The sequence below is a fragment of the Lissotriton vulgaris genome, chromosome 12 (genome assembly GCF_964263255.1).
Source record: "Lissotriton vulgaris chromosome 12, aLisVul1.2, whole genome shotgun sequence".
Lineage (NCBI taxonomy): Eukaryota > Metazoa > Chordata > Amphibia > Caudata > Salamandridae > Lissotriton > Lissotriton vulgaris.
Window position 1 is genome coordinate 525,640,895 of NC_141700.1, and position 26,214 is coordinate 525,667,108.

The window sequence follows — 26,214 nt, forward strand, 5'->3', positions numbered from 1 at the left end:
TTCCCTGGGTGTTCTAGGCTTCTTCTTCCGCTCTTCCTGTCTTGTCATTGGGTGGCAGCTGTGCTGCCTTGTGGGGAGTGCGGTGCTTCGGCCTCTCTGACCTTGCCTTTGATTCCTCTGCTGTCAGTCTACGGGCCTCTTCAGCCTACTTCTCCCTCCTACATCCTTTTGGGGTCGTTGGGGGTCTGCTTGAAGGGTTCTTATTGCCTGGCAGGGACTAGGTTCTACCTGGTCCACAGATCGGTTTCCCTTTGGGCCCTCTGTTGTGTATTGGCTGGTGGGTACCTTTTGCATACTCTCCTTCCCAGGGGGTATTGCTAGGGTATATATTGTACGTGAAGGAATCTGCGGCTAGTAGTCTCTATCAGATGTAAGAGTTACTTACCTTCTGTAACGATGTATCTGGTAGAGACGATTCTAGCCGCAGATTCCTTCACGGCTCGTCCTTCCTCCCCTATTCTGCGAGGACCCTTGGGTTAGTCTTCTGTACTCTCCTCCCGTTGGGGGGCTGTATCTCCTGTGAGTGACGACTTTGTTCTTGACTGGTGGCTCCGTCTGGAGGCGGTTCATTCCTCCTTTGTTTCTTTGGAGGATGGGGTTCCGGTGTTCTGGTGCCCTGCGGTTTGGTCTACTCCAGGTTTTGGGGGAATTGCTTTCTATCCCTGTCCTCATCCCCTCCCGCCCTTCCTTCCATTGCTATCCTCTAATTAAAGGTTGTCTGGCCATGTCTTGCCCTTGTCCCTTGTGGGTGGTTGCCCTCTGTTACTCCAGTATTGGAACTTTCATAGATTCCCATTGCTTGTATCATTCCCCGTCGTCGGAATGGGAGCCTCGGTAATCACACACACACACATATATATATATATATATATATATATATATATATATATATATATATATATATATATATATATATATATATATATATATATATACACACACCTATACACACACACCTAGGTAAATACACCCTAATAGGTGTAAAAAATTAGGCCTAGGCCTCATTATATTTTGTAGCCTATTGGTGTCATTATGTAAAAAGACCCAAAAGTCACCTTAGCAACCAATCAGATCAGCCTCACCCTGTGGAACCTTCCTGAGAAAGCTCAGAGCCTCAGATTTTCTACCGCATCGTTGGTGACAGGGAGTCTCCTTAGAGCTCTGCTCTATCTTCAACTTGAGGTACTATTTAAGCAGTTTTTCTGACAGGATTTCTTTCAGCTTTGCTATGGCTGATAAGGAAAAGAGCCTTTTCAGGTCTTGTCCCACTTGTGGCAAAAAACGACTTTATACTGAGGATAAACATAATGACTGTATATACTGTTTATACCCCGACCATAAGGCAGAGGGTTGTAGAATATGCAGGATGATGCCAGTGAAAACCCTCCGTGATCGTGAAGGAAGGCTACTTCTTTGGCTCAGAAAATTGGAAAGGAAGGAGGTAGTGGTATCTAGTGATGAGGAAGATGCCAGATCATCATCTTCTAAGACATCTTTGAAGAGTGGTGGATCATCTGTGGAGGTTTCATCTGAACCCCCCTCAAAGGCTATGCGTGGGACCTCTGATAGGTCTGGCAAGCCCGGGCCTAGCGTATCTCCTCACGAGAGTGTAAAGGAGAGGGACAGGCAGGCACCTCAGGTGCAGAAGGCTAAACTGGATGAGAGCTCGGCTGGGCCTTCACATCAAGAGAAAGTATCTAAGTCCTTCAAAAAACCAACTGTAGAGGCCTCTACAGTGGTCAAAAAAGGCACTAAAGCCTCTGTGGTGAATTTGTCTCCTCAGTCGACGAGCCATCCAGCGAGGACGACGAAAGCGTCGACGAGGACTTCGCCGTCGACTAAGACTGGGTCGACGACAGCGTCGACGACGATAACTACGTCGACGGTTACCTCCTCGTCGACTAAGACCATTCCGTCGACGATGACCATTCCATCGACGGTGGCAATCTCGACGGCGACGATCGCGTCGACTATGACAAGCCTGTCGACGGTGAAGGTACTCTCGTCGACGGTCCCGTCGACGACGATTCAAAATAAGGAGATGGTGGATTCGTTTTTGACACCGTCGACGGCAGGTGCTACAGAAGACACCAGGAAGAGGAGGATAACTCCGGATATGACTTCACCTAGAAAGGTGCCATCATTAACTCCAGCCCTGTTGTTGAACGAAGAGGATTACTCGGAGGAAGAGAATGAGATGTATGGGGATGCATACAGTCCATCTCAGTTGAATCTAAAATACCATGATTCTGACCTAGATGAGGAGTATTATCGGCAGGAGCAGCGTCCACAAAAACAGGTCGCATACCAGGAAACCCAGGCACAGCAGGGCATGGTGACGATGCCTATGAGTCTTTTGACAGACTTAAGAGCAATGCTGGAGGAGTATAGGAGCAGACCAGGGTCGCGACCAGTGGAAGGTCAAGCGCAGGTCCAACCGCAGCTGGTGGCAACTCAATCGGTACCACCTTTACAGGGGGAAGAGGAGAGAGAATATCCTCGGCAGACACAAGTCCAAGTAGATACCTCGGATGAGGATGATGCAGGGGACAACCAGGATCAGGATCCTGATAACGAATGGAACCAGTATATAGCTCCAGATCCGGCTTCGCCAGTGCCAGACCCGGTCGATTCACCTCCGGCTGATGTGGGAGGTTTCTTCAGTTTGATGGAAAGAGCCACGGCACGCTTTAAGCTCACCATGCCTACAACATCTACGGATTGTTTCTTGTACGATTTTAAAGAGGCATACCGTAAGGCGGTGCGTTCGATTCCCATTGTAGAGCACATATGGGAGGAAGGAAAGAAGGTGATGCAGTCCCCAGCGACGGTCATTCCAACTCTTCCACGCTTGGAGAAAAAATATAAAGCTCCTGATGACAGTCCCGCCTGCTTGATTGGACAACCTAGACCAGACTCGGTCATATCGCAGGCGGCGCAGAAGAAATCAAGGAATCCTTCGGCCACCCTCACAACTCCACCAGACAAGGAGGGTAGAAGGTTAGACAACGCGGGGAAGCGTTTTTCGTCTATGGCTAGCTTGTTGGTCAGAGCGGCGAATCCCTTGGCGATTCTAGCAAGATACGACCGCCAGATGTGGAGTGATGTGGCACACTATGTGGACCTTCTAGCGGATGACCCTAAAGCTGAAGCACAGAAACTTCTAGAAGGACAACGTTCTTCGTCGGAAATGATTGATTGCGCGATGGACATCGCCACCATATCTTTCCGTGCTCTGGGCAGCGCGGCGGTTCTTCGGCGACAGGGATGGTTACGAGCGACTTACTTCCGTCCAGAGGTCCAGAATAGGATTTTGGACTTGCCCTTTGATGGGGACATGTTATTTGGGAAACATGTCGATGAGACCCTACAGGGAATAAAGAAGGACACAGACAGCAAGGGCTCTGGGAAACCTACAATATAGAAAAACACCGTTCCGTGGAGCAAGAGGAAGAGGCTTCACTTCACCAAGAGGAGGCTATCCGCAGCAACGGTACTCGCAGCAGTCGCAGTCGTACAGACCTCAGTACGGCAATCAGTATTATCAGCGACAGTCACAATCTCAATCGTTCTCTCGTCAGAACGCTCGAGGAGGTCAAGGGCGTCAGGGCAAGGACGCTGGCAAGCGTCAATAGTGGCCTCCTGACTCTGCCAACTGTTCCTCCGCTTCTGGGATCTCCAGTGGGCGGCAGGATATCACATCTGAGCAGCTGGGAAGAAATAACATCGGATCAGTGGGTATTGAACATCATCTGAAATGGGCATACGCTAGAATTCCAGGAATTTCCACCTACAGGAGCTCCCCACGCCACTACTTCAAAACATCTAAACCTTCTACAAAAGGAAGTTCAACAAATGCTTCAGAAGGGGGCGATCCAACGTGTTCCCCTATCACAAAGAGGAGAAGGTTTCTATTCAAGATTTTTTCTGATCCGCAAAACGAAACAAAAGTGGCGTCCGATCCTGGACTTAAGGGAGCTCAACACCTATCTCGTGAAGCTGTCGTTTCGGATGATTTCACTCCAGGACATATTGCGCCTCTTCAATCCAGGCGACTTCATGGCTACATTAGACCTGGAGGATGCCTATTTTCATATCCCGATCCATCCAGCTCACAGACGTTTCCTTCGCTTTACAGTAGGCAAGAGTCCCTTCCAGTTCATGGTGCTCCCATTTGGATTAAAATCTGCTCCTCGGATATTCACAAAGGTGCTGGCCCCGGTAGCAGCATTTCTGAGAAGACAGTCGCTGGAAGTATTCCCATACTTAGACGACTGGCTGCTGAAGGCTCCAAGCTTACAAAAGGCATCAGAAGCAGTGAACACGTGCTTAAACCTCTTTATTCATCTGGGTTTGCAACTCAACAAAGTAAAATCAGTTCTTCAACCGGCAGGTACGGTGAAGTTCTTGGGAGCGATACTCGATACTCAGGTGTGCAAAGCCTTCCCATCGGAAGAGAGACAGATGAAACTCAGGTCTTCAGCCGCTCGATTGCAGAAGGGAAGTTGGATAACAGGATGTACAAATCTCTTCTAGGGTCGATTTCATCCTGTATTCAATTGATTCCGCACTGCAGGCTGCCAATGCGCCCCTTGCAGGAGGAACTGGACCTTCAGTGGAGACAAGTGGAAGGGTCGTTCGACGACAGAGTGACGGTTACCCAGCAGATGAAGCGGTCGGTTTCATGGTGGCTGAAAAGATCTCACCTCAGTGGGTCTCAGTTTCAGGGCAGCACCGGCTCCTCGCGTCATTACCACGGACGCTTCCCTTCAGGGTTGGGGAGCGGTCATGCAAGACCTCCAAGTCCGTGGTCACTGGACTCCGGGAGAACGTCGCTTACATATCAACGTTCTTGAGCTAAGGGCTATTCTGTTGGCGATGTTGGCTTTCCTTCCAAGGATTTCAAATTCGGCAATCCTAGTGCGGACGGACAACACCACCGCAATGCATTATGTCAACAAGCAGGGAGGCACAAGATCGCCACTGCTTTCTCAGGAAGCCCAGATGCTGTGGGAATGGGCGATCTCACAGAACATCACGGTCGTAGCAGAACACCTTCCAGGAGTATGCAACACGAAGGCGGATACACTAAGCCGCCTGAGGGCAGTCTCTCACGAGTGGGAATTGGACAACACAGTGGTCAAGAACATCTTCTTCCGTTGAGGGACCCCAGCGATCGACCTGTTTGCAACACCAAGGAACAAGAAATGCCGGTGTTATGCAAGCAGGGAACACCATCGAGGGTCACTGGGGAATGCCCTTTAGATGTCTTGGTCAGGCTCGTTTGTTTATGCCTTTCCGCCATTTCCCCTGATTCCTCGAGTCCTCAAGAAACTCAAGATGGACAAGTGCAGGATGATACTGATAGCGCCTGCCTGGGCTCGCCAGTTCTGGTACACGGAGTTGCGTCTTCTATCGGAGAAGCAGCCCATTCATCTGCACCCCAACTAGACACTTCTGTCAATGTACAACGGCCAGGTTCTCCACCCGAGCTCGCTTCAATTAACAGCTTGGCTCCTGAATACAGAGAGTTTAAGGATTTAGACATCTCAGAAGAATGCAGGAACATCTTGGCGCAGGCACGAGCTCCTAGCACTATTAAGACATATAGAGCGAAATGGAAGAGGTTCTCTGTATGGTGCCAGAGAGGAGTGCATCCATTCTCTTCAGCTCCGCATCAACTCTTGCCATACATTCTATCTTTGGCACAGGCAGGTCTGGCTCATGCTTCCATCAAGGTCCACTTGGCAGCTATTTCCAGGTATAGAAGAACAAGATCGGGCCCTTCTCTGTTATCAGCAAGAGAAATAAAACAATTCCTGAAAGGACTGTTTAGAGTCTTTCCGCCAGTTCGGCCCCCACCTCCGGTGTGGCACTTGAATGTGGTCCTGGCTCAACTGATGAGATCGCCATTTGAGCCAATACATAGGGCGGACCTAAAGTTCCTATCATGGAAAGTGGCGCTGCTTCTGGCACTCACCTCTGCAAGGAGAGTAGGAAAGCTTCAGGCTTTAACTATCAAAGAACCTTTCTTGCAGTTCAAGAATGATACATTGATCCTACGGATGAACCCCAAGTTCATTCCGAAGGTACCGACAGACTTTCATCTTAATGAGCCAGTGGTTCTGAATTCCTTTTTTCCTCGGCCTTCAACCCAGGCCGAGAGGACACTTCATTCTCTGGACGTTCAGAGATGTTTGAAATTCTACCTACAACGCACAGCTGGATTTCGGAAGACACCCCAGCTATTTGTGGCTTTTGGAGCCCCAAGGAAAGGATTTCCATTGTTAAAGCAAGGGATTTCTAGATGGATATCAAGTGCGAGCCGTTTCTGCCACCAGGCGGCAGGCAAGCCTTTGCAAGGACAGGTGAAGGCACATTCCACAAGATCCATCTCGGCGTCAACAGCGCTGTTTACTGGAGTATCGATAAAGGATATTTGCAGAGCGGCCACCTGGAGCAGTACTCGCTCATTCACGAGGCACTACTGCCTGGAGGCGGCTGCAAAGGAGAATTCGGCGGTTGGACAAGCAGTCCTGAGAAATCTCTTCCAATAAGAGGTGAGCTTTCCTCTCTTCCCTCCTCCTGTTTTCAAACATTTCGTCTGTTATGCTATGGTGACTGATTTATGGTTGTTATAATTTGTGATATCATTGGTTTATAATGGTTCAGTAACTATGCACGAAATGTTTGAGGTATGCTAACTGCTATCTACTCTGATACAAGCAATGGAAATCTATGAAAGTTCCAATACTGGAGTAAGAAACAAGTTACTTACCTGTAACTTTAATTCTCCAGTATTGGTAACTTTCATAGATTCCCATGCGCCCACCCGCCTCCCCTGGGAAAGCTCACTTTAGGGCTAGGTGATTCGGCTACGAAAATCTAAGGCTCTGAGCTTTCTCAGGAAGGTTCCACAGGGTGAGGCTGATCTGATTGGTTGCTAAGGTGACTTTTGGGTCTTTTTACATAATGACACCAATAGGCTACAAAATATAATGAGGCCTAGGCCTAATTTTTTACTTTTTTACACCTATTAGGGTGTATTTACCTAGGTGTGTGTATGTATATATATGTATATATATGTGTGTATATATATATATATATATATATATATATATATATATATATATATATATATATATATATATATCCGAGGCTCCCATTCCGACGACGGGGAATGATACAAGCAATGGGAATCTATGAAAGTTACCAATACTGGAGAACTAAAGTTACAGGTAAGTAACTTGTTTCTTGGGGTGGCTTGGAGGTTTGTTGTCCCGGTCTTTCTGAGGACTGGTCCCCTTCCTTGCTCGGGATGGGCGTGGTGGGTTTCCTACGTGTACCATGACTTGAATTGGGAATTGAATGTGCCTCCATAAGGGACCTTCATACATTTGGCAACTCTACATCTAGTTTGAGTCTAATATGGTTTCTCTTTCCCACGCACTTTGGAATCTTTGAAGTTTGAGTTGTCACCATCACTGCATCTTCATTTATGGATTAATGAGCACTGCTGGTAATTCTGATCTGATTATAATACAACATATTTTATATAAATAAATATGAATTATTGTAAAAAGTGCTTCACCTTCTATTCACTAATAATTCATTGACCTGTATATGCAATTACCATAAAGCAGTTCTTTTTTTTCTTATTATACCTTGTTTGAACACTGATTGAAATTACTATCACTGGTAAACAGGAACTCAGAGATGTAACTGACTTGCTGAGTGGGCAGGAAGCTTCAGCCGAGGCACGGACTGGATGTACTTACCGCTCGCTAAGGGGAAGTAGCTCGGACTCGGGGCTTCGTTTATATTTGGCGCTATGAAGTGGGCAATAACTGGTGCAAAATGTTTTGCATTCATTTTAACACTAGGATCCCCTAGGTTTTAAACTTTCATTTATCATCACCTATACGTTGGTGATACATTGGTGCGTAGATCGGGCACATTATTGATGCAAAAAATCCGTTCTGACTCTTGTCCTAAAATAAGTAGCGTTAAATGCGGTAGTAAACATGTTTGCAAATGGAATTGTACGGCAATAGGCCTTTCCGCACAGTTTCGCGCACTTTGCTGAACGAGGACCTTCGCCGAGCTGCGTTACCCTTTGTTAGATGCTCTGCGTTCGAGTTCAGGGTGTACGATGGTGATCTGCAGCACAGGAAACAGGACAGCAACTCACTAGAACATGCACGTTTTTCTTATAGCTACTGTTTTTATTTGTACATTATATTATAGTATACTTTTTATTTTTCTTATTACAAGATTTATTTGGTTTATCACAAACCATGGACAGCATTAGTATAAAACGCTTGTAGTTAAACAGTCAGTTACATCCTCCCGATATTCAGTTCCTCCGGTCAGTAGGGCTAAGCCCAAAAACTTCTCCCCCACCCCCAACCCTCCATGATCTCTTCATCTGTGTACATTATCCAAAACCATTGCATTGCATATACTGTGAGAGCATCTACTCCTTCCTAGCTATGTTTGGAGGGTTTGTTTTACCTTTAAATCAACCTACAAGCTAATACATCAAAAGTGGAAGGTTGACTCAGTCATTGAAGAATGGTGTTAGTAACTTTTCGCTGTTTTCCAGGCTTGTAAATTTCAGTCGAGTAATATTTCTGGTTACATAAACATGCACTCACATCATAAAAAGTATAGATATTTCTTAAGTAAGAAAAGCACACCTGAATATAAATAGTAGAGCCGCCCCTCAAGATAGAAAGAGCTACCCTCGGGTTGCACCAGCCCGCTCGCATTATGGACAGCAGACCACCGAACTGTTCCTTGGGTTACCAAGACACTATAGGCCCCATCAGACATCAGCACAGTTCCTTAGGTCCAATAAAGACAGCAGAACTGTCACCCAGGTTACTTAGACACTCTAGGCTCCCATCAGTTATCAGAACAGCTCTTTAGGTCATAGACACTAAAGGCTTCCATCAGTTATCAGCCCAGCTCTTTAGGTCATAGACACTAAAGGCTTCCATCAGACATCAGCGCAGTTCTTTAGGTCATAGACACTAAAGGCTGCCATCAGACATCAGCGCAGTTCAGTAGGTCCAATAAAGACTGCAGAACTATCCCCCAGGTTACCAAGACACTATAGCTCCCATTAGATATCCGCACAGGTCTTTAGGCCATAGACACACCGCATCCACCACCACATTCACCATCACCACCACCACCACATCCACCACCACCACATCCACCACCACCACATCCACCACCACCACATCCACCACCACCACATCCACCACCACCACATCCACCACCACCACATCCACCACCACCACATCCACCACCACATCCACCACCACATCCACATCCACCATGACATCCACCACCACATCCACCACCACATCCACCTCCACCACCACCTCCACCACCACCTCCACCACCACATCCACCACCACATCCACCGCCACATCCACCGCCACATCCACCGCCACATCCACCGCCACATCCACCGCCACATCCACCGCCACATCCACCGCCGCATCCACCGCCGCATCCACCGCCGCATCCACCTCCGCATCCACCGCCGCATCCACCGCCACATCCACCGCCACCGCCACATCCACCGCCGCATCCACCACCGCATCCACCACCGCATCCACCGCCACATCCACCGCCACCGCCACATCCACCGCCGCATCCACCACCGCATCCACCACCGCATCCACCACCTCATCCACCACCTCATCCACCACCTCATCCACCACCTCATCCACCACCTCATCCACCACCTCATCCACCACCTCATCCACCACCACATCCACCACCACCACATCCACCACCACCACATCCACCACCACATCCACCACCACATCCACCACCACCACATCCACCACCACATCCACCACCACCACATCCTCCACCACCACATCCTCCACCACCACATCCACCACCACATCCACCACCACATCCACCACCACATCCACCACCACCACATCCACCTCCACCACATCCACCTCCACCACATCCACCTCCACCACATCCACCTCCACCACATCCACCTCCACCACATCCACCTCCACCACATCCACCTCCACCACATCCACCTCCACCACATCCACCTCCACCACATCCACCTCCACCACATCCACCTCCACCACATCCACCTCCACCACATCCACCTCCACCACATCCACCTCCACCACATCCACCTCCACCACATCCACCTCCACCACATCCACCTCCACCACATCCACCTCCACCACATCCACCTCCACCACATCCACCTCCACCACATCCACCTCCACCACATCCACCTCCACCACATCCACCTCCACCACATCCACCTCCACCACATCCACCTCCACCACATCCACCTCCACCACATCCACCTCCACCACATCCACCTCCACCACATCCACCTCCACCACATCCACCTCCACCACATCCACCTCCACCACATCCACCTCCACCACATCCACCTCCACCACATCCACCTCCACCACCTCATCCACCACCTCATCCACCACCTCATCCACCACCTCACCCACCACCTCACCCACCACCTCATCCACCACCTCATCCACCACCTCATCCACCACCTCATCGACCACATCCCCACCACCACATCGACCACCTCCACCACCACATCCACCACCACCACATCGACCACCTCCACCACCACATCCACCACCACCACATCAACCACCTCCACCACCACATCCACCACCACCACATCAACCACCTCCACCACCACATCCACCACCACCACATCCACCACCACATCCACCACCACCACATCAACCACCTCCACCACCACATCCACCACCACCACATCCACCACCACATCCACCCCCACATCCACCCCCACATCCACCACCACCACCACCACCACATCCCCCAGATCCACCACCACCACCACATCCCCCAGATCCACCACCACCACATCTACATGTGTGTGGCTCTGTGTGTGTAGGTGCAAATGCAATGTTCTTGGATTTTCGTCACAATAAAACACACTGAACATAATCTTCACAAAAGTTGTTTACAAACGTTTAAGCTATTGCCATTATAAATTACAATAACTTTTATTTAAGTATTAATTATTTACAAAATTAAAAGCCATTGTTATTTGTAATATCAATACATCTAAGTCACGTAAATACAACACACATTGCATTACAAATGCTATAGGTGTCACATTTGAAAAAGTTAAAACTATTGACATTGTAACTGACAAAGCTATTAATTGTGCTACTTTCAAAACCAACACATAAATAAAAGTGTCATTTACAATACCAATAGCTCAAACTTTTCTTATGCGAGACCTATTGCATTTCCAATGCTTGTTCTTTCTATAGTCTTCCCCACTGAAAGCAAGCAGTCATTGGTTTTCTTTCTTTTATGGAAAATGTTAGTGACGTTATTTTTAATGACTGCTTCCTTTTCAAACTGCATACTACCAATTGTGGACTGATCTCCAAGCTGGCTATTCCACTGAATGAAAGCAAAAACTGCCACTTGTAGTGACATTTCTAACCTGTGTCCTCAACATTTTCGGCAGAAGTTAGGAAATGCGGTTGGGCAGATGATTAACTACACAAGAAGAAAGCTGTCAGGAATGTAGTCCAGTTTAAGTCTGACCTAGACCCCGCTTTTGTTTCTCCAGCCTCATGATTTCCAAAAGTGGAAACAAATTCTTGCAGCAGTATACATAGAAGGGCCTTTACTGGATCCTCTTCATAATTTGGTCTGTTCAGCTGTCATTCGTATTTTGCTTTCTAGCATAGAGCATGGCGCAATGGTCATCCCAAATCATCCATTCTTTGTTTATTCTGACCGCAGTTTGATTATTCCTTTCTGCCAAATAGTCTATTCAGTGGCAGGTCTGGTGAAACAGTCTTTTTTAAATTTTTTTTGGCAATGAGTCATTACTTTTTTTTTTTCTCAAACATTGGCATGGCAATTCTTACTACTTATTGCTTTTAAAATTTCAATGCCTATTTGCACAAATTAAATGGATAAACCGTCTCATTGTTAGTGCGGACATATTGACTTTGCCAATGCTTATTTTTGCATATGTGGGGGGTTTGTGGTAGGCTCTATGTGCACCTAAGCTATCTTTGAACCTCTTTGCAGTGATTTTACGTTTGCTATCCAAAATGTATTCAATGATTTAGTTTGCACTAGTGTTAATAGTAGACAATGCTTTTTACATCCAGTATGTGAATGGTATTCTAAGTTTAGTGTGTTCTTATGAGTTACAAACAATTGCAATGTAATTCAGGACTAACAAGTACTGTTTGGCTTTACTGCTACTTAGCAGACTGCTAAATCTCTAGACTTTTTAAGGTGAAAGGATTTGTATGTTTGAAAGGAATGGTTAATTTTCATTATTGCAATGCTCATTTGTCAATGGCTTCATAGTGCTATTTGTATACTATGTAGCGCATGAGGAAGCCATTGTGGGCTGTTAATGGTAACTGGGTTTCTAATTTTGTTTGCAGGTGTTAGAAATGCTGCAGAGGTTTAAAGACTCCACCATTAAACGCGAGCGAGAAGTGTTTAACTGTATGCTAAGGAACTTGTTTGAGGAGTACCGCTTTTTCCCCCAGTACCCAGACAAGGAGCTGCACATAACAGCCTGTCTCTTTGGCGGGATCATAGAGAAAGGACTGGTCACATACATGGCATTGGGCCTCGCCCTACGCTATGTCCTTGAAGCCTTACGCAAGCCTTTTGCTTCCAAAATGTATTATTTTGGCATTGCTGCACTAGATAGATTTAAAAATAGGTGAGTCTGCTGCTCTTGTGACTTCATGTGTTCAAATTGTTTTTTGTTTTTATCAAACATTGTAGATTTTTTTTTTAGTAATACGGGATAAAATAAAAATAGAGGGCACGTAGAAAGTTTTTGTAAATAAGCAGATTTTGTTAAAGATTTGTTGAGAGGTGGAATGACCTTCATTCCATACTGAGCAGGGTAGTTTTGTATGTAAAGCCATATAGTTGTATTGCTCCCACTCATGGGTGGACTTTGGGGTTGGGGGTTGTGGGTATTTTGGATTAATGGGTAAAGTTCAATTAAAATATGTAGCTGAGGTCGGATATAAATGCAGAGCTTAGTGTTTCGTAAAACTGTAAATTAGCAAAAGCTGTTTTTCTAGGTCTAGACTGCTTCTCAGTCTATATCTACGTGTGCCCACATACCTAAATGCGAAGAATGCCATTTGTAACCAAATGGCTATATGTAATCATCTCAAACCTGATAGTTACTTTTGATACTACATTTCTTCAATGCAGTCACTTCAAGTGATCTAAAGGTTCTCTAGAGTAATGTAGGACTTCTACTTAAGAATGATTCCATTGCACTGTGTGCCTTTTAGGGCACCAAAGAGCTATTGCTTCATCTGTTATAACTTTGTTCCCTCATAGACCTCCACGTTTTGACTGCATGGAAGCCTCAGATACATCTGGTCTGTGCGATAAGGCATTAATGTTCCTGAGATCTCCACCTGCTCTAGATAGTTTATTGTACCCAGATTCATGGAGGTTCATATGACTCCTTAGACAAACTATTAAGCTTTCCCATTGGCGCAACAGTTTGAACTTCACATTCTCTTGTGGAAATTGACATTGGGTAGCAGTAAGCGTCTAAGAACCCTCATTGCAAAGACCTCTTTGCTACTCAAATAAGCATGCTGAAGAAACTCCCATCCCCTTTCTTGCACTTTCAGTGTGAGTGCCTTAGCCTGGTCCGCTAATCCGTGTTGACATGGACACCCATTTTGTTGGCTTTGAGGTATACTAGCCCCCAAAAAACGCAAAACCTGTTTGAGCATTATAATACTAATTTAGCAATATCTAGTCAGCTACAGGTACCTTGCTTTATGGTAGTACTTCAGTCATTAGACTCACGCTACAGAGAGCTAGCAGTCTTACATGTGACTGTTTGCCTTCATTCCCCTAGGATTTCTGGTGTTAACACCGAGCAACTTTCCCGTTGCTAATCTTGCTTTCAAGTGCTTTATCTGGAAGCCTAGTCTGAGCTTCCATCAGCATCATTCATTGTGCAGATGCATTTATTTGTTTACGCCTAGGTCTGCCCATGTAACATAATACTATGGTATGGTTATCCGTGCGCTGCCTGACTGTCATCCAGTTGGCAGGTCACCTGGAAGAGATTGTTGCAATCTCCCCCCTTGCTGATATTCAGTAGACTTGATAGATCGATGGAGGTTGATCGTTGTAGATAGTTGCCTGTTGCACAGTGAATGTTGCTCCAGGAAACAGTAGGTTATTGCAATTTTGCATTCTTGATGTTATGCATGTTCTCGTGCTCTTTCCCTGACTGATTAATATTTTTGCCGCTGACAGATTGAAGGACTATCCCCAGTATTGTCAGCACTTGGCTTCTATTAGTCACTTTATACAGTTCCCTCATCACCTACAGGAGGTGAGTGTTTAAATAAAATTGAATTTGTACATTTAAAAATAGCTTTTGAGGGGTGGGATTGGGCTCGTGAAGGTGTAGAAAGTTATGTTTGCAAACTAAAGCCTGCTGTCTACCATCCATTTGCACTCCTTGCATAAGCCTTGCGATTTGCCTCTGCCCTGGCATGGAAAAACAAGTTTTTGTTACATTTCTTCAGAGTTCACCCCATTTGAATTCACAAATTCTATCCAGCGCAGAGGTCCACTGCAAAAATCCTTAGGTTAGCGGTGTGCTTTGGACCAAAAAACGGGTGGTGATGAATCTCATTTTGGCCTAGTTAATATTTGGGTAATAGAATTAAGAAATTGCACATGGCTTAAATTGGCGTTTAACGTAGCATTTGCCGCTTTAAAGCTTTTTTCTTTAAATGCACCTCCTTAAGAAAAATTGTACAATCTGGAGTAACCTGTAACCTGTATTTTACATACTTTTAAAGGCTGGGCAGTGAATACAATCTGAATTTCCTTATTTCCAACTTGTGTGGGTGGGGGGAAAAAGTGGTGTCCGAAACGTTAGTTGCCCACACTGTTCTCTAAGAAATGTATGGATTTCATTTGCTCTCTGCACAGTTTATTTAAAGGGACTGTTTTGTTTCTCTGCTTAAGTGATTGTAGTTTCAGTAACTTTTTTTTCCTGCACTTTAGTATATAGAGTATGGTCAACAGTCTCGAGATCCTCCAGTGAAGATGCAGGGTTCCATCACTACTCCAGGAAGTATTGCACTTGCTCAGGCCCAGGCCCAAGCCCAAGTTCCAGCCAAAGCTTCTCTTGCAGGTCAAGTCAGCACGATTGTCACCATCTCAACCACTACCACCACTGCAAAAACTATCACCATCACCAGGCCTACAGGTGTCAGCTTTAAAAAGGATGTACCAGTAAGTTATTTTAGTGAGCAGGATAAAGTATTTCCCTACTGAAATATTTATTCTGGTATTAATTGTAACACGTTGTCCTGAAGATGCAGTTGCTTAAGAACATGGTTGTCTTATTGGTGGGTTTTAAAATTGAAGGGACTGTTTTTCAGCTGGAGCGAGTGTTTGGTAAAAGAAAAGCTGTGGCTTGTGAATTTTCTAAGGAATAAATTAGTCCACCTTACTGCTCTGTCTCTCTTGAATGTATTGTTGGTAATTTGCCTTGGATTATGAACAGTGTTTATTAGTATGGTTTTGCAGTCCTTGTCAGTAATGTGTGCTATGACTCTGCAAACGTTTTTGCAGACTGGAGTCTAGTTTGTCTGTGGTCAGAAGGATGATTTTCAGGTATGAGTTTTTGGTAACACTTCAGAGCTGTATCCAGTTACTTATTTTCGGTGTTCGTATGGTTGCCTATTGCCTGAAAAATGTGTGCTAATATGATAGAAGTAACAAATCCTGTTGAATTCCTTATTTTCCAGTCAATTGCATATTCAAACTTTAGATTTCTAAGGTATGTTATTTAAGGTGGCTTGTGGCATGTCTTTGTGGACTGTGCTGTTGAGCCCCATGACACCTAAGCATATGGCATTTCTGATGGATACTTCTAACTGCAGATTGCTCACATTTTTAATCTTGCCAGACTGTATCTATTGCTCCAAATAGCCCATAGGTGGCACCATTTAGCTCTGGCAGCCTCGTCCCACCTCTGAAGCTATAGCCCACACCCACATATAGCCTCTACCCGTGCATGTTGCTGTCAGTTAACATTTTCTGCACCCTTCAATGTCAATCTGGAGCCCCCTGTCTGTTCTTCATTGACTTCCAAAATGTTTTGTTTGTAGCATACATGGCTGTAGATTAACATGCTCTGCATACTCCTGCCATATGGTGTTGGGCTACGTTTTTTTTTTTTTAAAAGAAGCCTCGAGTCTTGGGATGTGCCGAGATTCCGCCATTAGTTCTCAATGCAAATCCATCTTAGATTGTTTTTCTGCTGTGTGCTTCAGGTGAGTTTAACAGCTCCAAGATAGATGCAGTTCTTGAGGCCATTAAAGCCACAGCTACTTCACTTTCTGAGACTAATGACTCTGAAAATTATCACTGCTTGGTCAACTGCTGTTAGAGTTCTCCTGAAGGGCACACTCCTCTATTCCCTCTAAATGAGACTGCTTCATTTTGATGCCCCGATGACAGGCTGTAAGGAAATGGAATGTATTATATGGTGTGGTTGTGCAACCTCACTGTGTAATACTCCCCATCTACTTTAGATCTAGTAGATAGTTACACTGTTAGCTCAACTCAGGGTAATTTTGACTCTAAGCCATCAGGCTTACATAGATTAACAAGTGTAAAACATTTAAACAGCACCTAAACATTTGAAGAAGAAATACATGAGACACTTGAAATCCAACAGTTTATGGACTGTAGTTTTAAGTAATTTTAGACCAGAAAAAGATCCACCAGAGGATTCAGGAGATGCAGACCCTGAACAAGCATTGGCAAATTAAACTAATTCGACACAAAGAAGCATTTTTCAAGAAAACCTTGGTAAGTGTCAATGTGGTTTGTTTGAGTTACTCTAGGTGAGCAACTCCATCAGGGTGCCATCTGGCTGGACCAGCAAAGGGATGCAGAATGCTGAAGATGCTGCAGTTAGGGGTCTTGTCTGGATATTACTCCGTTAACTTGCATGGTAAGGTGAACCTGGCCACTGGTGTCAACGTCCCTCAAAGTCCTCTTGAGCTTGACAGAGTGCATTTGCCACTGGTCTACCAGTTGCCTGGTACAGCAGTTTTGTACGTTCCCGTTTTTTTGGCAGTAACTTGCCTTCTGGGCAAAAAAACTGACTCTGACGACTCCATAAGACTAGGCCGTTGGCTCAGTGGATTAATGTATCCACTGCAGGGGCCTATGTTCGACCTCATGGTGTCAGGTTCAAATCCCACCGTGTCCACTCAGCCTTTTCACTCTGAGGTCGATAAAATGAGTATCATTGAGTTGGGTAACAAGAAACATCTGTTTTGCAGCTTGAATCTTTTCTGGATTCACATGCTGTGCATTATTCAGCCATCTAGTGGTTGGGTCAGGAATTGTATTTTCCCCCTCTTTTTTTGATGGTGGGCATCGACATACCACCAATTGGTGTCCTGTGACGTCAACGTGCTTCTTCCGGAAGCTCCCACCTTTGGTCGCCATCTTCAGATTATTTTTTTTCTGCTGTTGGGTCTGAATCGATACGGAAGGAGCTCCTGAGATTTGAAGAGAAGAATCAATTAAAATAGGTTAAAAACTTCTGCAGAACAGTGATACAAGTTTTTGACGTACTGGACTTAGATCCTAGGAGCCGTAGCACGCTGAAGATGTGAAAACAGACCTTCGAGAACATGGTGCTGCATTTGGCGAGAACAGGCGATACCAAGATTTGGGCTATCAAATTGCTCCAGCCGGCTGCTTCAGCTGTGGTGGCCCTGTGCGCTATCAGGTCAGCTAACTGAACCTTGTAGTCCCTCTTAGGCTTAGCTCAGGAGTAAACTTCTCCTCAAGCAGGACACAACATGCACAGCCCCTCTCCTTTGCTAGCTACCAGGTTCAGTAGGTGCAGTCCATGTCGGTGCAAGCTCTTTGCAGGGTCCTTGGTGAAGCAGGGTAGCCGTTCTTCGGTCTTCTTTTCCAGTCAAATGAGATCTAAGATTTGGTATCCAGCGATGCTCTTTATACCCTCCGGGTAGGATGCGATAAGAAGCGAATGGATTTCTAGGTTTCATCCATTCTGATGATCACATCTCTAAGTATGGCATCTGGCTATCACAAAATTTACTGTACTGCCTGTAATAAAGTGACTCTGTATATACTGGACCAAAGTAAGGTACAGTGTGTACAGAGACCACATTCCCCAGAGGTTTGGCAGAGGCTGAAGTTAGATATAACCTTACTCTCAAGTGGTAGCTTGGTCGAGCAGTAAGGCAGTATCAGAGGACAGTGTAAAGCATTTGTTGTACACACTCAGTCAGCAAATGGTCTCACACACTCAAGAACTGAACTCTAAGCCAATTGTTTTGTATCAAAAGATATAGTTTTATTTTAAAACCAACAATGTATCAAAATGTACTTTCTCAGAATGGATTACTTTAGTTAAATACTTTTCAGATAGGCAATAGACTCTTGGATGCAATAGTTACAGTTTGCTGCAATAGGCAACACAATTTCAAACACAATGCAACATTGAGCTCAATTGGAATTTCTAGTTAAATGCAATTAATTAGTTGATAGATTACTTTAGATTACTTTTCTAACCACAGGACTGGATCCTAGATTCAGTCCCGGGACATGTGCTGTAAACAGTTTAGTAAAAGCGTTTTAGTTACAGTAGGGATTTTTAAGGAATACTATTGTATTTTAAAAGTTGACACTTCGAAACTTTCTAGATGAAATTACCAATCTTTTCCTATGGAAGGAAATTCAGTTTGCAGGTAAAGTAGGTTTACGTTACTTTTGTAATCCAGTGCTGGGCTCCTAGGTTCAGCACTGGGACATCTATCTAAAACATGCAAGTAATTCCGTTTTTATCGTTGGCACGATTTTTAGAAAATATTTGTACGTTTCAATAATCGACACTTTGAAACTTTTTCAGCAAAAAGCAGGATAATGCTATACTATAAAAGGAAATTCAAGTTACTGTTAAGTACAGTTAGAATTGCTTTTCAGGGTCAGTACTAGGCTCAAAGATGCAGCACTGAGGTCTCCTGATAACTGGTGAGTAAATCGGAATTCGTAGTACGGCTGATTTTAGGTGAATATTTTAAAGTTCCAAAACTCCACACTTAGAAGAATTTCCAAGTGAAACCAGTCAATATTAGCCTATAGAAGAAAAGTGAGTAATCAGCTTTTAGGTAAGTACTCAACTGGCAGAGTTAAGGTTCTGGGCATAGACTCAGGGGTCTCCCAGGGTCAGGTAGGTACAGTTGATACACCCTCAGCGGCACAGGGGCAGCCGGGTGCAGAGGTAGTTAAGCCCAGTTGTGAGTGCCATCTTCCTTGTATGGTATGACCCGACTTTTTGCTGAATTGCTGATGTGCTTTGACTGAGTGTGCCCTGCGCTGCCGCTAACCAGGTGCCCAGGGCCTGTGTTCCTTCCCTAAAACTGTATTGAAACTGAAACCAATGGGCCTCTCTGGCCACCTGTCAGCCCCTAGTAAATGGTACCCAGGACATGGTGACCAGAGAAGACACCTGAGGATTGCAGCACTTATTGTGCCACCCTTAGGGGCCCTGTACCCTGACACCCACACACTGCCTTTGCAGGCTGAGTGTCGAAGTACAGAACTAAACAAAGAGTCGATTTGGCACACATTCCTGTGTGCCATGCCCTCAAGCTCACTGCCCTGGCATCCATCAGTCACCCCTCTAGCTGGGTGTCCTATGCCAGTGGTGTGGGCACATGGGGAATGAGCCCTGTGCCACTACAGTACCCTGGGCCATTCCTGGACACTAAGTGCAGTGCTGCCATTAAGAGTATATGGTGCTGGGAGGTTGTCATTACGAACTCAACAGCACCATGATTGCTTCACTGAAGACTGAGAAGTTTGATATCAAATTTCTCAGCACATTAAACCCGCACTGATGCCAGTGTGGGATTTAATGTAAAATGCACGACAGAGGGCATCTTAGAGATGCCCCCTGAAATCTAACCAACTCCCAGTGTCCTGACTGAAACTACCGTGGCTGCCACCACCAGACATATTTCTGGACCCCTGGGTCCGAGAGCCTATCGCTCTCGGGGGCCTTAAACAGTGCACATCCTGGGATGAGGTGCCAAGCCTCCTCCCCAGGATGGGCAGGGGAAGCTTCAAAGGCGGACCACCTTTGTGAGCTTCTCCAGGCCACTTGCTGTACTCAGCAACTGGCATCCACTGGCCCTGAGCACCACTTTGGCGGGAAACCCTGAGTAACGAAAAGGGGTATGCCAGCCTATGCCAACCCCACCCCTCAGGTGGGAGGGGTGAGGTGAAGCATGACTCCAGGCTCCAGCCATTTTGAGGATGGGGAGCCCTGGCCAATCACAACTAGGCTCCTGCCCCTCCCACAGGAGAGGAGCAGGCTAGGGGGTGTACACACCCCAGGACAGGGACCCATTGGTTCCTGCCCTTGCCCTACCTGTAACGCCCCTAAAATTAGTATTTAGGGGCACCCTGAACCTTCCTTCCTCAGATCCCGATTGCAACAAGAAACAAGACCTGCTATGCAGCTGCTAACAAAAGGACGACACAACTGACTTGGCCCCAGAACCCTACAGGCCTGTTGATCCTTGAACCTGCTCCTGCGAAACTCCGGTGTCTCCGGCGGACAGCAACCTCAAAAACCCCATAGGACCTGGCAGCCTTGAACTTTCCAAAAGACTGGGACTCCCATGAGCTGTGGTTCTGCTCAAACAGCAATACCCCTGGTGCCAGCCAGGAACCGCAAATCCAGCACACTCTGCACCCGCCAAGCCCGGCCTGTGCCTGAGTGACCCAAGATCACGAGGACGACCCCCTGGCGACTGTGACCCGGAGTCCAGTGCCCAGAGACCCTCCTCGATGACCCAGACGACGCCTGCAGCCTCAGAACCAGGTACCCCTCCAACCGCGACCAGCTTGAGGGTAAGATTTCCCGACGCCAAAAGACACCCCTGCACCCGGCGCCCCACTTCCCCCTTTGACTTCCTTTGGGGTACCCTCCTCTTCTCCAAGATCCCAACTTACCTCTCGACCTGAAGAATCTCCGTCCCCGAGCCTGCAGCCGTTGTTCACTTTTTAACTTTCCCGTTGGATAACAATGAGTGCCCCACGGCTCAAAAGCACCCTGCACCCAGCCGCCCGAGTGCTGCTGGAGGTGCAACTACTACCCTACTCCACTTCCCTGCTTGCCCTGAGTAACTGACCAGGAGCTCAGTTCCCACAGCTGTATGGCCTGCTTGCAGCCACCAACCAAAGGCCCCCTATCCTCCATAGGATTGCATTGGGCCTATTCTCTCTGCACCCGGCTGCCCCTGTGCCGCTGAGGGTGTAACTACTGTACCTTTCCGTCCCTGGGATACCCCCCCCCCCCCCCCCCCCCCCCCCCCCGAGTCTATCCCCAGAACCTTAACTCTACTAGTCTAGTACTTACCTAAATGCCGATAACTTATCTTCCTTCCATAGGATAACATTGACTGGTTTCACTTGAAAATTCTTCTGGGAGTTTTGAAACTTGAAGATATTCATCTAAAATTAGCCGAATAACGAATTCAGAGTTACTCACCTGTGATCAGTAGAGAAGCCAGTACTGCACCTGTTAGCCCAGCACTGAACCGTAAAAGTAATTATAAGTGTACTTACCAGTAACTTGAATTTCCTCCCATAGGATAACATTGCTTGGTTTTTCCCTGAAAAGTTTGTAAGTGTCAACTTTGAAAATGCATGTTTGAGGCATGTGGGCTGCTGAATTCATGTGTGCATAGATTGCCGCCTAGTGTTGGGTCCGGATGATTGCACATTGTTGTCCTGGAAGAGTCTTCGAAGTATCACAAGATAGGTGGCTCCTCCCCTGGACTACAGTGCGTAAGGGCATCCTCTCCATCCTCAGATTGTTTTTTTCCGCCATTGGGTTCGGATGTACTTTCTTAACTCCAGTTCGGAATCGATAAAAAAACTTTTTCACGAGGCCTAAAGGCCTTCGGTTCGTCCGTATTGTCTTTCGTTCGGTGCTGCGTACTTGTTCCAGTTCTTCGAGCTGGACGTCGAAGGCAGTGTGCCTTTTTTCGACACCAGAGGCCCCATCAACGATCGACGATGGAACGGAGCCCGTTCAAACGATGCCCCATTTGCAACTCTAAATACCCTCACATCGATGTGCACCCGGTGTGCAATAAATGCCTATCTCCAGCCACGACGAGGCCAGCTGCATGGCCTGTTCTCGGTTCAGGTCAAAGAAGACGCTTCGGCTTCGTCGCGCTGCGAGACAGTCGGCGCAGAGAACAGCGCCCGACCCGGAGAACATCTTCACAGCTGAAGACGACGAGGGCGTCTATGAGGAGGATCCTGAACAACAGTCGGATCCTGCTTCGGAGCAGAACTCTAACTATGATGACGAAGAAGAAGACTACGTCAATGATGACGTCGTCGAGGTAGGGGACGACGCACAGGCCATCGGAGCCGTCGATGACGACTCTAGCGATGAGCAGGGCCCAACCGCAGTTGCGGGGGCCGATGATGACACTGTACTTTCGACGGCTCAGGTCGAGGCATCGCCGGAAGGCCTTAGCCAAGATCTTTAACAACATTCTATAGCCCCGCATCAAGGCCCGGCTAAGAATATATCTAAGGAGCCATCGGTCGATAATCACAGTCGATGGTGAAATCGAAACCGAAACCAACAGAATCAAAACCGAAACTGCTAAAGACAGTCCTAGGATCGACTACTTCGGATTCATCGGATCCAATCAAAATGAAGTGTCATCGACCCTTCGGGGGTCACAAAAGGGTGTCGGCCCGAAGATCGGGGCGCCGAAGCCTGAGACAAAGGTCAAGCACGTCGGACTGACGCCATAGACGTCGACGTCAAAAGATGGCGACACTAACAAGGGTTAAGTCTCAGAAGACTCTCGATCCGAAGCTTCCAGCGTCCAAACGACTGGTAGTAAAGACCTTCGAGTCGAAGACCAAGATTGGCTCAAAAGAGCACGTCCAGTCGAAGCAAAAGAGCGTGCCTGCTGCGCACCAAGAGCTTGAGTCGACGCTAGGCCAGAAACAAACTGGTGATAATACTAAGTCGGTCGGATCGAAGACTTCGCCACCCTCGAAGGTCAGTCCGTCTCCAATGCTTGTGCCACCGATTAAATTCGGACTGCCCCATACCGCACGACCTAAGGCGTTCGACCAACAACAAAGCATCGAATCGACCAAAAAGGTGTCAATAGTAAAAAGGACTCCGCCCATAGGAGAGGACATTGTGTTCCAAGCGCCCTCCTATGATAACCAGTCAAAATTGTTCATCGACTCAGATTCTGGCAGACTCACTATTTATAAAAGAAAGATCATTCCAGAAAATCCTATGGAGTCATACAAGATCCCACTCAAAAAGAAAAGGGACTCTTCCACCTCACCTGTTCTTTTTGAGCCTGTCGAGTCCTATGGACAGGAATATACCTATTCATCCACACGTACTAATGAGGATGTAGGGGAAGGCTACAATGAGAACGAATTTAATTATCCTATTGACACAGATCAAGAGAAGTCTCAACCCTGGACTGACCCTGTTGACCCGGGTGAGCCACACACCACGCCTGACACTCAATCCTATACGGTCAAAACCTCGCCAACTGAAGATACAGCTGCGTTTAACGCGTTAATTGAAAGGGCAGCACATAATCATGATGTAGAAATGCATGCTGACCCAATAGAGGAAGACTTTTTGTTTGACACTTTCTCAACTTCAGCAAGATCAGTGAAAACATTGCCAATGCTGAAGGGTGTCCTTAAACACGCTGGCGACAATTTCAAGGAAACCACAAGGGCGAGGGTTGCGAACCCAAGAATTGACAGGAAATACCAGCCTGCGCCTGTAGACTCTACGTATATCAAGGGCCAGCTGCCATTGGACTCCTAAGTAGTGTCAAATGCTCGTAAGTGAGCGAACTCTAGAACAAGTGGTGATGCTCCTCCTCCGGACAAAGAATCCAAAAACTTGGAAGCTTCTGGAAAACGAGTAGCAGCTCAAGCAGCAAATATTTGGAGGATTTCAAATACACAGGCCCTATTAGCCAGATATGATAGGGCTCATTACGACACATTAGAGCAACTACTACAACACTTGCCTGATGCTTATAAGGAGGGAGCAGAAATGCTGATACAGGAGGGGAAACTGATATCAAATGCATCCATTAAATGTGCGCTAGATGCAGCAGACACAGCAGCTAGGGCCATCAATACAAGTGTGATGCTCAGAAGGCATGCCTGGTTACGCATCTCTGGATTCAAGCCTGAGATTCAAACCACATTACTGAATCAGCCTGTTAACCCTGATTATTTATTTGGTCCTGATGTGGACACAATCCTAGAAAAAATAAAGAAAGACACAGACAGCCAAATCCATGGGAGCTCTGCAGTCACAACAGTTCAGGGGAGGTTCCTTTCGTAGCTCCGGTAACAGGGGAACCTCTAGAAGTCAAGCATCACAGCAAGCCCAATACAACAAAGGAGGCACACAGACCACCTATAACAAGAACATCTGAAAGAGACATGTTAGTGATAGATTCCTTACCTTAGAATATCCCCAGGCGTCAGACTGGATCCGGAAATTTTTGCGTAGCAGTACCCTTGCGCGTCGGTAGGCGTCGTCTGCGGCTCCGCGTCCGTCGTCGGCGTCGTGGGCGCCGTGATGACGTCGTCTGAGTACTTAGACGCCGCCTCCACGTGCTGACGTCAGTTCTCCTTTTTTCCGCGCCAGCAGCGCAGATCCGGAAAAAGTGGTACCGTAGTCACTTTTTGACTAAATCTTTTTTGATCTTTTGATCATTATTTTTCGAGTCTTCGACTCCGATCGGTGCCGATAGGGATGCCTGGTTTCAAGCCCTGTGAAGATTGCAACCGACTGATGTTGGTCACGGATCCTCACTGTCGGTGTCTCCACTGTCTCGGCGTCTACCACGACGACAAGACCTGCCTCGACTGCCGGGCCCTTACTTCGAAAGCTAGATGGGAGCGGTCCCGTAAGCGACTCTAACTCCGGAAGTCGGCCCAGCGCCGAGAAAGGTCCCGGTCCGGACGGAGGTCGAGGGACCGGTCACGGGAGCGGAGCCGTCATAGCTCCGGGAGTCAACATCACTCCTCTGGGTCGAAGTCTTCAGGTAAGCACAAAGTCGAAGAGACGTCATCGCTCTTCCGACTCCCCCCCCGGACGCTCGCGCGACGTGGCCGGGGGTTCAGGTGGCACCGCCCACGCGGCTCTGTCGGAGTCGCAGGCGTCGCGTCCGGCTTCATACCCTCCGGTCCCTGGGCCTAACGCGACGCCGGGGGAGATCTAGCGGTTCCTCATGGCCATGAGGTCCCTCTCTCCCCTGACTGGTTCCGCGGAGCCTTCGGGCCCAGCGGTCCCGTCTGGGGGTCCTAGCGCGTTGGGTGCTTCGGCTCTGACGCCGCCGGCGCCTTCGGGCCGGCTGTATCAGGTTCCGGATCCGGGTCGTTGCCGGTGGACTTAACGACCTCCCCAGCGCCGACCCCACAGGTGTCACCCTCGGCGCCGTCCTCACAGGTGTCACCCCCGGCGCTGTCCTCGGGCGGCGCCGTCTCAGGCGCCTCCCTCAACCCGGTTCCGGCGCCGGAACAGCGCCGCTCGGCGCCGATTCAGACACCGTTTGGTGAGTTCACTTTCCATGAACAGGCCCCATCCTTTACTGACCCGGAGTACCAGGTGATGGGTGATGAGGAGGATTAGGAGGGGTCTGAGGACTCTCTGGCACGTGAGTGCCAGTCTTATAAGGACTGGACAGGTGACCTTGGGGAAGCCAGTGGTTTGGACACTTCACCTGACACTGGCTTTGTCTCCCCTCCTAGCGTGGCTACGGACGAGGGGGCAACCTATAGTGTGGTGTTGATGAGGGCAGCCAAGGCCTTGGGCCTTGAGCTCCCCGTCGCGGCTGTGAGGACTAACCTACTCACCGAGGTCCTTAAGCCGCAGTCCTGCTCAGCCGAGCCTCTGCTGCCGTTTAACGATGCCTTAACTGACGTTCTTTGGGACACTTGGTCCAAGCCGGCAACAGGATCGCCCGTAGATAGGAACGTGGCCAGATGCCACCGCCCGGCCCCGGGTGACCCATG

The 26,214-nt window shown here is 47.4% G+C and overlaps 1 protein-coding gene across 11 annotated transcripts in view; it reads left to right on the plus strand.

Moving 5' to 3' along the window:
* CNOT1 (CCR4-NOT transcription complex subunit 1) overlaps nt 1-26,214 on the plus strand; it is a 1,684,613-nt gene that overhangs the window by 731,812 nt on the left and 926,587 nt on the right. For 8 of the 11 annotated variants that reach the window (XM_086945302.1, XM_086945307.1, XM_086945301.1 and 5 more), the window contains 3 exons: nt 12,477-12,763; nt 14,347-14,425; nt 15,109-15,339. In XM_086945302.1, the coding sequence (XP_086801428.1) occupies nt 12,477-12,763; nt 14,347-14,425; nt 15,109-15,339 (597 nt within the window). The remainder of the gene's footprint in view (nt 1-12,476; nt 12,764-14,346; nt 14,426-15,108; nt 15,340-26,214) is intronic. The other 3 variants (XM_086945309.1, XM_086945310.1, XM_086945311.1) reach the window with 1 other exon arrangement.